Source organism: Gymnoscopelus braueri (assembly GCF_963280865.1).
Source record: "Gymnoscopelus braueri genome assembly, chromosome: 8".
Taxonomy (NCBI): domain Eukaryota; kingdom Metazoa; phylum Chordata; class Actinopteri; order Myctophiformes; family Myctophidae; genus Gymnoscopelus; species Gymnoscopelus braueri.
In genome coordinates this window covers 7,772,726-7,787,935 of record NC_137609.1, presented here as the reverse complement: position 1 = coordinate 7,787,935, position 15,210 = coordinate 7,772,726, and the positions used below count along the sequence as shown (strand labels likewise).

General features: G+C 42.2%; 1 protein-coding gene across 2 annotated transcripts in view; it reads right to left on the bottom strand.

The window, feature by feature from the left end:
• Positions 1-11,418, bottom strand: part of LOC308089892 (neuronal migration protein doublecortin-like) — a 59,906-nt gene extending 48,488 nt beyond the window's left edge. For both annotated transcript variants that reach the window (XM_080434844.1, XM_080434845.1), the window contains exons 1-2: positions 11,298-11,418; positions 4,856-5,283 (exon numbers count right to left, since the gene is read on the bottom strand). In XM_080434844.1, the coding sequence (XP_080290970.1) occupies positions 4,856-5,219 (364 nt within the window). In that variant the 5' untranslated portion in view covers positions 5,220-5,283; positions 11,298-11,418. The remainder of the gene's footprint in view (positions 1-4,855; positions 5,284-11,297) is intronic.
• Between the last annotated feature and the right edge of the window lie 3,792 nt (positions 11,419-15,210).

Here is a 15,210-nt window from a genome sequence, read left to right as displayed (position 1 = left end):
GTGATAAAAAGGGGGGGGACAGTGTAATATGGAGCTGCCTATCACAGACTATATTCAATGAATCAATAGCCCACACTTGTAGATCTCATCATCAGTAATGTGTTGTCATCATCTTTGAACTGCCTGTTAAGATTTTTGATAGACATCTCAACAGACCAATCAGAACATGCCGGATGCTCCTTCACTTTTCACAAGGGAATCACAGACCTGGTTCAGTTGTTCCAGATCTGCCAAAGAGGTTAAGTAAGACCAGACTTTAGGTTCCACAACTACAAAAAGAGAATCTCGAACTAATTATTTGTTCCCGTTGTATCTTAATTGTTCTTGTTAGAGTGTATTTCATTGCACAAACAAGGGAACAGGTGGAGATATGGACAGGGGGCCCATGGGGCCTCCATTAGGCCTAGCACTCTACTAACACGGGATAGAAGAGTGCAGATGAGACCGTGCAATTACTGTTCATGTACAAAAACATGCCATTTAGTAACATCTTTTATCCAAAGTGCCAAACAGTAGTGCATGTGCAAACATTTGTAGCATGGGCAGCAGGAGGTTTCATCTACAGGGCAAATAGAATTGATGAAACCTTGTTTAGGATTCATTAAGAATTGGTTTATCTTTTTTAACTTCATTAACTACACCGGGCCACTGTCTCCCCACAGAGTATAAAAGCACGTTCTGTTGTTTGTCATTTAATATGTTGCGCTGATATAGCATTGCTCCAGAATTCTCAAGCCAAAGCGTTCTACAAAGTCTGATTAGCTGATTAGCTGATTAGCAGTTTGTAAACATCCTTACAATAATAATGAACTAGAATGTTTTGCAGAGACGGGGCAATTAAGGTTTACTGATAGAAACTTGTCAACAAAGAGACAAGTATAATCCTTCCTTCCAGGCAAGCCTCCGCATGCAACGTGTCAACCAATCAAATACTATACAACAGTATCATTTAATCAGAAAGAAGTACTCGCAGCTTTCCAGACATCTGCAACATGTTAAAGGGATAGTCTATAGGGTGACCATATTCTGAATGCCCAAAAAGAGGACACCCAACGAATGCACGCATGCGTTCCGTGCGCGCGCGAAGCGCGCGCGATTTTTTGTGGCGGTTCTGGGCGGTTTTGGCCGTTTTTTGGGGCGGTTCTGGGCGGTTTTGGCCGTTTTTTGGGGCAAAAATTGGTGGATTTTGGGTGGATTTTGTAACTGTTTTTTTTAAACTTTATTTCGGTTTTAAGGTTAGGGTTAGGGTTAGGTTAGGGTTATGTTATTTAATTATTTTGGGGGAGCCATTCTTCAAAATAACCTCTCTCATGTCTATAATGTAAAAATTTAAAAAATGCCTCAAAACCTGTTAATTAAACAAACGAAAATAGAGAAGTAGCCTGTTATTTAATGTTTCGGTACCCCATTCTTCAAAATAACCTCTCTCATGTCTATAATGTAAAAATGTAAAAAATGCCTCAAAACCTGTTAATTAAACAAAAGAAAATAGAGAAGTAGCCTGTTATTTAATGTTTCGGTTATTGCCACGGAGACATATGTTCCTGCTTTGCAAACAGTACACTCTGCTTCGCATTTGTCACGACCCAGACGAAAACACGGGTACTTTTTGCGCATTTCATCCGTGAAGTTACATTTGCGTTTCGGCATTTTCTCCGCCTCTGTCTGTCTGTGTAACTTTTTCGGGGAGCAATGATAGGAAGCGCTGAGCGCGACACTGTTCCATGTGTGAGTGAGTGAGTGTGTGTGTGAGTGTGTGTGTTTGGTCACGTCTGCTGACAGGCTGCTGGAGGCACACGTGAGTCACGTGTGCCTCCAGCAGCCTGTCAGCAGCCGTGTTGCGGAACCAGGGTTACGGAAGGACCATATTTAGCGCTTTCAGTGTAAAAAAAAAAGAAAATCCCAAAACACCGGACATTTGAAGGATTTTATAAACTCCCCCCGGACAGGCCGGACAGCACCTCAAAAGAGGACATGTCCGGGTAAAAGAGGACGTATGGTCACCCAGTTCACCCAAAAAAGTACTTTTTTTCTATCGATTAGTCACCCCATGGAGACTTGAATTCATGGATATTTTTGTGTTTGTTCAGCAGCCTGTTCAGCAGCCTTGCGGCCTGAGGAAACGCTTAGTCTGTGTTAGTGTGGCATTTTGATACTACTCAGATGCAGTCATATTATTTTTTTTCCACAAAATATTTTGATATGGGGGTCCGCGGCCAAATACCTATCATTTTGGGTGGTCCTTGACATGAAAAAAGTTTGAGAACCACTGATATTATAGCAACATATGTCTTTTTGGGCGGTGTAACCGCCCCTATAAGTGGGGTTACTTGGGACACCTCATTAGTATTAGTTTCCTGCACTGTGATTAGCCCACTTGGCCCACTTTCCTGTACTGTGATTGGCTGACTCTATTGGCTGACTCTATTCAGCACTGTGATTGGCTAGCGAGACACATGATGATATTAATAACCTATAAATAGGATTATGAACTTCCAAAAATCAAAAAAATTTTGAAGTGAGCTTCCATCACTATGATGACCACTGCGATGACCACACCGCCCACTTCACACTGGGTGTGATTTTTTTTTTAAACGTTAGGAAATAGCAGATCTACAAGCAAAAAAGCCAATAATTTGATGACCATTGAACCGGTAGGCAGCGGTTCCGGTTGGAGACACAAAGGAGACTCTTTGTGTCTCCTACCGGAACCGCTGCCGTTCATCAAATGATTGGCTTTGGAATGCGACAAACACAAACAAATATCCATGAATTCAAGTCTCCGTGGGGTGACTAATCGATAGAAAAAGTCATTTTGGGGGTGAACTATCCCTTTAAATTATTTGTGATTCTGGCGAGACTCTGATTGAGAATGAAGTATTTTACTATGCGTTCTAAAACCTTTCATAACGGCCACATTTCAGAGCAATGGTAGTGGATATCTGTCTTTGAGGTGGTTTGATTACGGACCATACATCTATTACAACTGTGCCATGTGACTGTCAAGAAACTAGATTAAAAAAATTGCTTCATAAGCCCTAGAAGCATGAATCGTCCCCATAGCATAGTGCAGGGGTCTTCAACAGGGGGTCCGGGACCCCTAGGGGGTCCTCAGAGCTGCTATAGGGGGTCCGCCAAATCTTTGTGTGATAGGATTTAGTTTTTTTACATTAACCACTTGAACCCTAAAATTCCTTTTCTGAGGGGAACATTAGCCGAAAACAGCAGATCTACAAGCTCTCAACGCCTCGTGCTGCGAGGCGTTGAGAGCTTGTAGATCGGCTATTTTTGGCAAAGAGGCTATAGGTGTAGAGGGGGAAAATAGCAGACTAAGTAAAAAAAAAACTTTAATCTGAAACAATTTTATACAATATAGAGTAGGGGGTCCCTGCTTCATCTCTCTCTCAGCTAGGGGGTCCTTGGCCTTAAAACGTTGAAGTCCCCTGGCATAGAGTAAAACTAGCGTGCTGCTGAATCAAGTCATGAAGCCAAGTATCATTATCAGCCTAGTCATCATTTGGTCAGTTTAAAGGTTAGATATGACTGCTTGTTTGCAGCTGTTAGGCCCAATCGTATATCCATACACACAACCACATAGCTGTGGTTGGGCTGGTGTAAGGATGCCAGCTGACTGCTTGCCTCCAAATACAACAATGGTTGTCAGTTCCCGGTACTGTAGCTTTGGACTAAAGCAAGATGGATCGTGTGAATTTGGAGCAAACTTTTATAACAATGGAATTTGATTGGAATGGATAGTGGTTGTATGGGATGTGATTCCCTTGAGCCAAATGGCCACTTGCAGTGAATATTTATGTATTATTGGTTTCTACTCTATCTGTCTGACATAAGTCAAAAGAATAATCTTCATGATAAATATTTTTTTTGCAATGTCTCAGGTTTGATTATGGCCAGAGACCTGTCGTTCCAACTCTTTACCCTTTTAGTGTCCACTCTCCTCTCTAAATAAAGGAAAGAAAGGTCATTATATTGACGTTTTAGGCCCTGTTGTCATAAACAATTGGCTTGTACGTCTCTTTTCGGATACTCTACTTTTAATGAGAGCTGACCTTATCTCCCTCTCTGGGTCAGTGTAGGCTAGATGATAATCCTCCTCAATAAACAGTGACGAATGACGATGGAACAGACCAAACCTTGCATAACTGACTGAACTCAAAACATATTGTATTGAACTACACCTTAGAAGAGACAGGACATTTTATGAAGAGATTAGAGAAAAGGGGGTATTTTGTGGTCCCCATAGGGAAGGGGATATCACTTGAATTGCTTCACCCAGCAAATGGGTGCTCAGGTGGCTCAGATGAATGCATGGGGGGGGCTAGCTGTTAAAGGGATAGTTTACCCCCAAAATGAGTTTTTATCCATTGATTAGTCACCCAATGGAGACTTGAATTCATGGATATTGTTTTGTTTTTGTCTCATTCCTAAGCCAATAATTTGATGCAGCTGTTCCCGTAGGAGACGCAAAGAGTCTCCTTTGTGTCTCCTACCGGAACGTTTAAAGTAGTAGTTCACCCAAAAAATGACTTATTTTGTATCAATTACACACCCCATGAAGCATTGAATTCATGGAGATTCTTTTTTCTTTTGTCGCATTCCTGAGCCAATAATTTGATGACCGGCGGACTCAAAGTGACTCATTTGAGTCTCCTACCGGAAACTTTAGCATCTTTCCGCCGGTCATCAAACTATTGGCTTAGGAATGCGACAAAAACATCTCCATGAATTCAATGCTTCGTGGGGTGTGTAATTGATAGAAAATAAGTCATTTTTGGGGTGAAATACTCCTTTAAACCTTTCTAGCGTCACCGGTCCACACGCCACTACAAAAGCTCACCTTCTTCCAGCTCATCCAAGGTGCCGATCTTCCGTAGGCCGTCGATGGTGAAGATGAAGCGGACGCCCTGCGGCAGGTTGATGTGGTCCGAGAGCGAGCGTGTGAGGTCGGCCAGGAGCGCGTCGAAGGTGCGGAAGCGGTCGGCGGCGATGGCGTACACGATGCCCTTGAAGTAGCGGTCGCCGTTGCGGTAGAAGCGCACCTTCTTGGCCTTCTTCTCGTTGGTCAGCGCCTGCAGGGTGCGCGTGCGGTAGAAGCTGCAGTGGGCGCTGTGGGTGGGGCTGGGCAGGCCGTTCATGCGCCCACCCCGCGGGGTGCGGGACGACTTGTCTCGCTCGTCGAAATGTCCAAAGTCTAGCTCCATGGTGCCGGCGGTGCTGGTGGTGCTGGTGGTGGTGGTTCGGGATGGGGTTGGGGTCCGGGGGGCTCTGAAAAAACCCCAAAACAAGAACAGAATATTGTAAGGTGCTTTAACAATGCTTTGAAAGGAAAGTGTGACAACAATTGAAAATATGGTAACATTATTCTTCCTGTCGGCTCTTGTTTCACACATCCATCCACTACAGTGCTAAGTCCCTTGTGACAATTAGCTCCATGTCTGTGACCCAGACAGTGAGGGGTAGTGGTGGAACATTTCGTAGCTGTCGGCCAGAAACCTCTTATCTCCATATTGTAACTTTTTTTCCGTAAATTGATGCCCTTCTTCAGTGGTTTTGAACCTTTTTCATATCAAGGTCCATTATTTATTCGGCTTTTGAGCCACGGAACCACCATTTCATGAGATTTTGCCTCTCAGACCTAAAACTTAGAATAAAACTTAAAATATTAGAATAAAGATTTTTTTCCACAATTCCATGCTGTATTGATGTTGGTACCATAGGAGAGATAACAGGCAAACATTGATCAAAATAAGAATTCTTTAATTAAGTAATGCAGGTGTTTAAACAATAATAGTGTAAAGAGTGTAAAATAACCAAATATTTGGTTTCATTTTACGCTCTCAAGAGTTAAAAATCTATAAGGGTCCATTTGGTTGACTTAAAGATCTGCTACTTTAGATGGTTTTAGAATTTGAATCCTGAAAAAGTAACAGTTTTGGACATATGAGGTTTCCACCACGACAGAGACCGTTTGCAGGTCTCTTCTTCTCCCTCGGGGACCTGAACCAGGACCAGGTCTGTTAGAATAATAACAGGTCCTCGACCTGAAAAGTTCTATGACATTTTAAATTGAGTCAGCACACAGCAGTCGTTATCGATCAGCTTTATGTTACATAATCAAAGTTCAATCAATGGGTTTATAATGTCAGACAGACACCACACACACACACACACTGACTGCATTTCTGAGCCGGACAGACTGCTGTGCAAATCTGATATGAAGATAATTGCGTCGTCTGTATTTGATAGGAAGATAATTGCGTCGTCTGAGTGGGTGGACCCAGCTGGTATTTATTCTTATTAGACTAGAAGACAATCTCAGATGTACTGAGTTATAAGCCACTCACGGAAGATATGGAGATTAATGATCAAATATCTTGTACATGACATGCTCTAAACAATTCAGATAAAGTTCTAATGTAAAAGGCCTTTTTTGGACATAAATGTAGACGAAAAGCTCATTCCGGATCTTAACTCCTAATAAACCAGGTCATTTAATTCACAAGGGTGTTTCTTAAAAGATGCAATTCCATAACTTTCAACTCCTACCCTGGATTTGAACTTGAGGTCTCCCACATGATGACAGACCAGATTTCTACCAAGGCATCCATCCCCACTTTACTTGGCCAGCAGAAATATTGAGCTCATGGGCTTCAGACAGTACTACTTGTCAACCAGTACACTAGGTGTCTATACTGGGTCTAAAAATGTCTCAGTGGAAGAGTATCGGCCGATCTCCTCCAACCACTGCAGATGTAATAGTTATATATTGTATTAACATACTACAATACAGATTGGTTAACATTCTATTCATTAAAAAAAGAAGTTGCAGATTGCAGTTTTAAAGGGATAGTTCACCCCCAAAATGACTTTTTTCTATGGATTAATCACCCCATGGAGACTTGAATTCATGGATATTTTTTTGTCTCATTCCTAAGACAATAATTTGATGACCGGCAGCGGTTCCGGTAGGAGACACAAAGACTCTCCTTTGTGTCTCCTACCGGAACCGCTGCCTACCTGTCCACTGGTCAATTATTGGCTTAGGAATGCGACAAAAACAAAAAAATATCCATGAATTCAAGTCTCTTTTTTTGGGGGTGAACTATCCCTTTAATGGCTTGTCTCAAGCAATGACATGTCCTACAAACATTCAAAGAAGGTTACTATAAGGGGAGGAGGGGGCAAATGATGAGTCAGTCACCTTAACTCCCAATAACATTTCGTTCGAAAGAGGCCTCTTAACCCCATAATATATTTTTGAAAGCTCTCCTTACAAGGCTTGAACCCAAAGAGAAATGCAGCTCTGTGGTGTAAGAAGAAAATCCTTAGTCAGACGTCTCTAACTGCCACGAGGTTCATCACATTCACCCGGTGGTGGTGAACACGATGCTCTGGTGAAAATAAAAATTTATCTGCTTCAATTCTTAATGTCATCTTCTCCGTTTTCAGGGACACCACAATGACTCACTGGGGAAATGTAATAGAAAAATAGGTCTGCATTGGAATAGAACTAGACATGAGCTGGGGGAATGAGATGACTAAATGATTAAGCAGACAATCATTTGAGTGTGTCTGTTGCACTGCAGTGCAAGTCAATTGGTCCATGTCTTGCCTTGCATGCATGAAACTAAACGTAGGGTTACATTTGTTGCTAGTGTTCAAGCTTGCAACGCGTCACAAAGTGACGCGTTGTAAGCTTGTAGATCTGTTATTTCTTCTATTTTTACATGTATACAATTATTAAATATGTCTTCGTATATTTAAGTCATCAATTAAATGTGTTATTGCGACAGCCCAAGTTGCTAGTGTTCTGTGGACATTTAATCAGAAATAAATAAGGTTTTATCAGCAAATAAATTACAGTGCAAATATGTCTCTCTAGGACCTAGAGAGACATATTTGCTCAATTATGAATAAAAAGGATGACCTAGAGTCTAGGTCATCCTTGGACAGGCCTTCGTTCTTGTTGTAAATGTCAATTTCATGGCTCTCTCTGGAAAAGGCTAGCAAGATGGTATAAGAGAGGGTCTGTGTATGGGGTCCTATACGTCAGAGATATGACATACAATAGATCAGTGGTTCTCAACCTGTGGGTCGGGACCCCCAGTGGGGTCCCCACATGATTTTTGGGGGGTCCCCAAGTGACAATTTAAGGACTTTTAAGACATCATAAGTAATCAACAAACTATACTATAAAATGGTCAAACTTTGGCCAAATTGTCAAATAATAGAAGAAAGAGGCAAACATTTTGAAAATAGCAGATCTACGAGCTCACAACGCCTCGCAATGCGAGGCGTTGTGAGCATGTAGATCTGCTATTTTCACAATATCTATCTGTGGAACCTAGTCAAACTAAATTGAATGCCTCAACAACATTCCAAGTGCTTGTCAGGGGTGGTGTTGGTGGGGGGTCCCCAGTTCAAATATGATTATTTTGGGGGGTCCTCACTCAGTTCAAATATGATTATTTGGGGGGTCCCCACAGTTCAAATGCCATTATTTTGGGGGGTCACTGCCTGAGAAAGGTTGAGAACCACCTGCAGTAGATGACTGATATCACAGGCTGGTCAAAGGAAGTCGGAGATCCACATTTGAGCCACACCGTTCGTTCCCATATGGATCCCTAGATCCACAGGATTCTATTGTTGTAGTAATCAACTGGCTGCATGGCTATTTGGAAAGCTATACCTACACGTTATGCAGGGTCGAGGAAACTAGTAAATGAAACCCACTTCCTCTTAAATCCCATATTAGCTGTGTGACCACACCTTAAGCCACATAACAAAACCTTTCACCTTTGATCCACACACACACACACACACACAGACACACACACACACACACACACGTTTACACACGGACACACACAAAAGGGCCCCGATACATCTGGGAACTCATTATCTATATCTAACTCATCTCAGGTATCTCTGGTGACTGGCATCTCTGGTGACTACTTTGACTCATTCAAATCCCTGTTTCTTTGTTTTGAAGTTAAAACCCTGTGTTCTCATCATGCAGTATGTATGCAGTCAGTGTTGCGTGGTTATCTCCTCCACTCATCAGCATATTGAAATGAGGTGTGCGGCAGGGAAATGAATCAGAGGACGGGCCTGAGAGCTAAGAGCTGTGACTCTCAACCCCAGCAGAAACAGCTGTTGGCCGTATGTTGTGTGGTAATCCAATAACTCCCTCGCAACACTCGCCTAAATACGTTGACGTGGGCTTTAAACAGACTCAATTTGAGCAGGCTTGTTATCCACTTAAGGAAAAGAAATGAGAGGAAAAAAAGCGGGAATAGCCAATCTACAAGCTCACACTCGTCACAGCTTGTAGCTTGAAGATCAGCTATTTTCGCTATTTTTTTTAAAATGTTTGCCATTTTTGGAAAATGTTTTAAACATCTTTTGCCAATAATGACAGGCCCAAAATAGGCATGCCAACTTGAAAGTGATTAAAAAGCAATAATTGCATTCCAGCTTTTATAGGAGTCCTGACAAGATTCATTCATTCTGAATCAATCACCAGTGCTATAGGTTTTTGACAAAAAAAAAATGACCCATCATTACCACCTTATAAATTCACACACGCGCACGCACACACGCACACAGACACACACACACAAAACCCCATGGAATGAAACAGTCCTGCATGCATGTGATCCTCTTGAGGACCCCCTCGAAAAACGAGATGTTACCCATCTCAAGAGGTTATTCTATTGCTAATAAAGAATTTCAATCAAATCATAATCTCCACTGTCACTAATTTCATGGCTGTGAATTATGCATGATGAGCAGCAGAATACATAAAGGTCCAATAAGGATCATATATTGACCAAACCCCTCTCTCTCTCTCTCTCTCTCTCTCCACCATTCCTAATCCCTCCCAGCTGAATTCCACAGATGCATATCAGAGCAGGCAGCAGAGACAAACAGAGGGCATTTAAATAGAAGGAGCACATTGTCACCACCCACAAATGTTGAGTTGAGGTGGTGGTGGTGGGCCTTCAAGCAGCCCCCCCCCCCCTGCCCCGGCCGGCCACACCCCCAGCCGTCCCCCCTAAACCGGGATTTTATGACAGGCGGACAGATAGGGTGGGTGGGGACTCGTGTGTGGAATTGGGGGGCGCTCTTCTCTTCAGCCGACAAAGCCCACCACCAGGTCTCTCAATCCCATCTGCTGCCCTTAATAGACAGAACTAACAAACAAGTGACCCTTCCTCCCACCACACACACACACACACACCAGCAGCATCATCTAGGACAGGTCCATTGTCTCAAAGTCCATTGTCCTGCCATTAGACTATGACATCATGAACCCCGTTTCCAGTAGTAGCAGCATGCAGCGACTCATGCACTGACTCAAGTCAAGAAAGTACATGCTCTTCTCAATGAATGAATGAATGAATGGATGTGATGTGATACAGTACACTGCTTTTCCTTAACACACAGCCACAAGTCACTTGTATATAGGCTATAGCCACTATAGTATTAGTCAAACCACCATAATATTAATGAGGATCATAATAATCATTCATGATGCTTTATGTTTAACAGAGCAGGTTTAAAAGAAAAGGACACATTCTTCCATATCAAATCCAGCTCATCTGAGCATCATCATCATCATCATGATCATGATCAGACAGACAGCATTGCAGTTACATTGTGTGATAATGTGATGTTGGTCCTGTTCTGTTCTGTTCTGTTCTGTGTGGCAGGCTGGCAGAGAGAGAGAGAGACTCCCCACTGAGATCTACAGTATAGAAGACCCCACACACTCTAAAGACACAGCTTCAGCATCATCTATATTAATGTCTAGACATATCAATCCATTCTGAGCTGCTTTTAAAGCCGCATTCAAAAGTTTCACTATACGTCTCATCTGTAGACTAGAGAGAATATTAGGTCTTACAGGTTTAACATTGAAGAAAAGGAGAATGGGGTGTGATCGCACACCTACACACGCACACACACACACACACACACACACACACACACACACACACAGACCACTTGCTCAGTGGCCCCACACACATCATCACGCTGAATAAAAGCTCATTAAATCAATCATTAAATTCTTAAATTAACTACAAATGACAATCGCCAGGTTGTGCCAGACAGCGGGTGCTGCTGGCTGAAATCCTTCTGACTGTAAAATACATTTGGTGATCAAACCAAATGAGTTAATCATCCGTGTGTGTGTGTGTGTGTGTGTGTGTGTGTGTGTGTGTGTGTGTGTGTGTGTGTGTGTGTGTGTGTGTGTGTGTGTGTGTGTAACTCACCTGCGTGTCAGTGGTGTGCTGAAGGGAGTGGGGAGGCTGGTGGTAGTGGGTGTATAGTATGGAGACAGATAGATGCTGCAGGGTCTACACACACACACACAGAGGCACGCGGTCTGTCTCTCTGCCGACACTCTTTGTCTGAGAGAGAGACTACAGCGCTGCCTTCCTAACGCACTGACAGCAGCGCTGCTGCTGCTGGGTCCTAGAGCCTGCGAGTATTAGCCTGGCTGACTGCTACCACTGCAACACTACAGTACTGTGCATGGATCAGTCTGTCTGGGTCTGGGAACTGATGCTGTAACCTGTTCACACACAATCCATCCATGCAACCACTGACTGAAATTGAAATCGACCTGATGGCTTGCTAGAACATGATGATGAGGATATGATGTTTATTCTCTGTGTGTGTGTGTGTGTGTGTGTGTGTGTGTGTGTGTGTGTGTGTGTGTGTGTGTGTGTGTGTGTGTGTGTGTGTGTGTGTGTGTGCACACACGCAGAAAGAATTATCAATTGAGACAAACAATTGCCATCAAGAAAATCTGCAAATCTCAGCTGAGAAAAAAGCATCAACATTTGAGTGCCTGTTCTGGTCTCACCATATATAATATTAAAACATTTGGTTCAGGTATATTGCTTAACTACATATATGTTTTCCCTTATGCAATAAATAGATAGATAGATAGATAGATAGATGGGTGATAACTTGGTCTATATGCACCCATTTGTACACGTTCACGCGCACACACACACACACACACACACACACACACACACACACACACACACACACACACACACACACACACACACACACACACACACACACACACACACACACACACACACACACACAGGAACCATGCAAGGTACCAGCTCACTGGGAGAAAGCAGTGGGCTTCAGTTTCTTGCTCAAGGACACTTCGACACAATTAAAACCAGGAAGAGCTTGGGATGGAATTGTGACCCTTCTGGTTCCTGTAAGCCTAATGGCCTGCACTCTACCTCATGAGCCATAGACAGCTCTGGACTTGTGTGGGTATTAGCTGATGCCCAAGGGTCTGTTGAGGTTCATAAATGTTGTGTGTGCTAAAGTTAATGTTCTGCCAAAGAGAAATAGCACTTTATGGACAAGCCACTGTTCTATATGAATGGGCTTCCAATTTTAACCACCTAAACCCCAGCACCCGTTTTGTGGGGAAAGCTTTCGCAGGAAATAGCAGATCGACAAGCTCACAATGCGTTGTGAGCTTGTCGATCTGCTATTTTTATGCGAAAGCTTTCCCCTGAATAACAGAAAACAGAAAATACCCTAGTACAGTCCGGGGACCACCAGTGGTCCTTGAGGGGGTTCCAGGGGGTCCCCAGCAAAAGGTGTTAATACATTTTCAAACCTTTATCCATATTGTATACGTTGGCTATTCAAAAATAGCAGATCTACAAGCTCGCAGCGAGAACCGATAAAAGTGAGAATGTTTTTGTGAATTTCGTTTTCTATTCTTTTTTTTTAACACAAATCTTCTCTTCTGGGGGTCCCTGGCATGAAACATTTTCAGATGGGGGTCCGCGGCCAAATGTATATCAATTTAGGGGTCCTTGGCATGAAAAAGGTTGAAAACCACTGCCCTAGTATATTGCCCTGAGGGACTCCGGTCAACCTTATAGGGTTGAGGTGGTTAAGCTGTAGAAGGCCTATAGTAACAGGAGTGAAATGACGTATACTGAAGAAATACCATCAACTCACTATACAGTGAATCACACACTGATCACAAATGAAATGATGTCATGCTGAATTGACCTTGATGTCTTACTGAGTTACCAAACTGGGGAAAGGAAACATTTCTCAACCTCGTGGCCATGCATCAAACCTACTTCTAGAAAGGAAAAAAAAGATGACAAAGTGTTGTAGTAAGTAGCCTGTGGAAGGGTGTTAATTTCACTGTAACCTCAAGCAGGTTAGGGCAGGATCCATGGCCAGCGTCATTAGAAAGGAGAGATGCACAGTGGGACAGCTGACATGGACCATGTTATGAGATACCCCTCTCTTTGCTAAAGTCACCTGCATTTTCCCATGTCTCAGAAAAACATGAAAGAACTGCAGTTCTATCCAATAATCAGCTATTTCTCATCTAAAACGTAAGGCGTATTCAAGCATTACGTTAACACTAAATGATTATTATTATTATTATAAAGGCTGAATGTGAGAATGTTTACAAAGCAGTGATCTGATCGGATCGGATTTTTATTAGGAATTTATAAAGCACAATAACTCAAGGGAGCGTCATCATGACATAAACATCTCAGTAGATAGCGCTGCAACTTATGTGCAAAGTGCTCCTTGATGGAAACAAACTATACATGTAAATAAACAAGTCTATGGAAACAAATACATTACAAGATACCGCACGGCATGGTTCAAACTCCATCTCTTAAACAGGGAAAACAATAATACTCTCCACAATTGCCTTAAAGCACGAGGTAGTTCCATAAGGAGATCCCAGTATTATTCAATTCGATTAGATTTTATTATAGTGCCAAATCACAACAAGTTGTCTCCAGACACTAATAGAGCACAAGAGCAGAGACCCAACATTTCCCTCCTGAACAAGCATTTGGCCACAGTGTAGGGCTGTACAATTAATCACATTTTTATCGTGATCACGGTTTTGGCTTCCCACAATTAAATGAACGCAATCGTCCGATTATTGACATTTACTGATGTGTTAATTAGCAGGAATGTAGCACAATGTAAAAGTGAAAGCAGTAATCTGTTGACATATTTGGTGTTAAGTTTTGGTATTCATTCTGAGATGCACAGAATTTAAAGTACAGAATAAGGAGGACCAATTTTATTTTTATTAAAAAATGTCTACATAAGCAGGAATGTACAGTGGCACAAAATGTATGTAAAAGCAGTGCTACGTGTGCAATCAAAAATATTTGTGTCACTAAACTCAGTGAATAATCATGACAAATAATTCTGGTTTCAATATGGACCAAAATAATCGTGAAAATAATTTTGGCCATAATCGTGCAGCCCTATCACAGTGGCAAGGAAAAACATTACATGACATAATGCTTGCTCTTGTGTTGCAATTATGTTGGCTTCCACCCAACTGGCAGGTGCATTGTACAGAGTATACTAGTTTTTGTAACAGGCACAAAGGTATAACTGGCGGCGTAAATACAGTGACCATTGAAACCTTGTGAAATCTGCGAAAAGGCCCAAATGTGTCATTGACAAAAAAGCGTAACGTCAAACCAAACACCATTAAGGGGGTGAAAAAAGCCATTGTTGTGATTCTCTTCTTCGAACAATGATGACTTCTGGGCCTCAGAACTAGGTCAAAACACAAACATCTAATGTTACCTAAAACTAATCTTTGAAAGAATGTTTTCTTTAACCATGCAGACTGAGACACACCTCTACACAGCTCAAGGAAGACGCTCGCACAACACACAACTCAGAAAATACATACCTTGTATCTCATATACTGTGTGCAGAAAGGGTGGCCATTTCAAAGGTCTGCCTGGTAAAAAAAAAAGCTCCTTCCACCATGAGTGATGGTGTCGCATTTTATGCTTTTGCTTCAGTCATTGTAAAAACAATGCAGCAAGATGTGCTGTTCTGGACAATTTCGTTGTTATTGTTTGTTGCTCATTTTGCTTGTTTTGTTTTTATGGGACTGCATTTTTTAATCTTTCATAATAGTTAACTGATCTCTGGGCTTTGCTGATTCTCCTGGGAATCTCAACTATCAGAAGCTTGAGGATATTGCAATGGCTCAATATTAACAACCACCACACAGATAATGTGAAACATGTTCATGATATTATACGTGTCCCTAGATGGTCTTCTCAGCATGCCTCTGGGCATGTACTATAGTTATTGTTCATTGTTGAGTTATTGCATCTA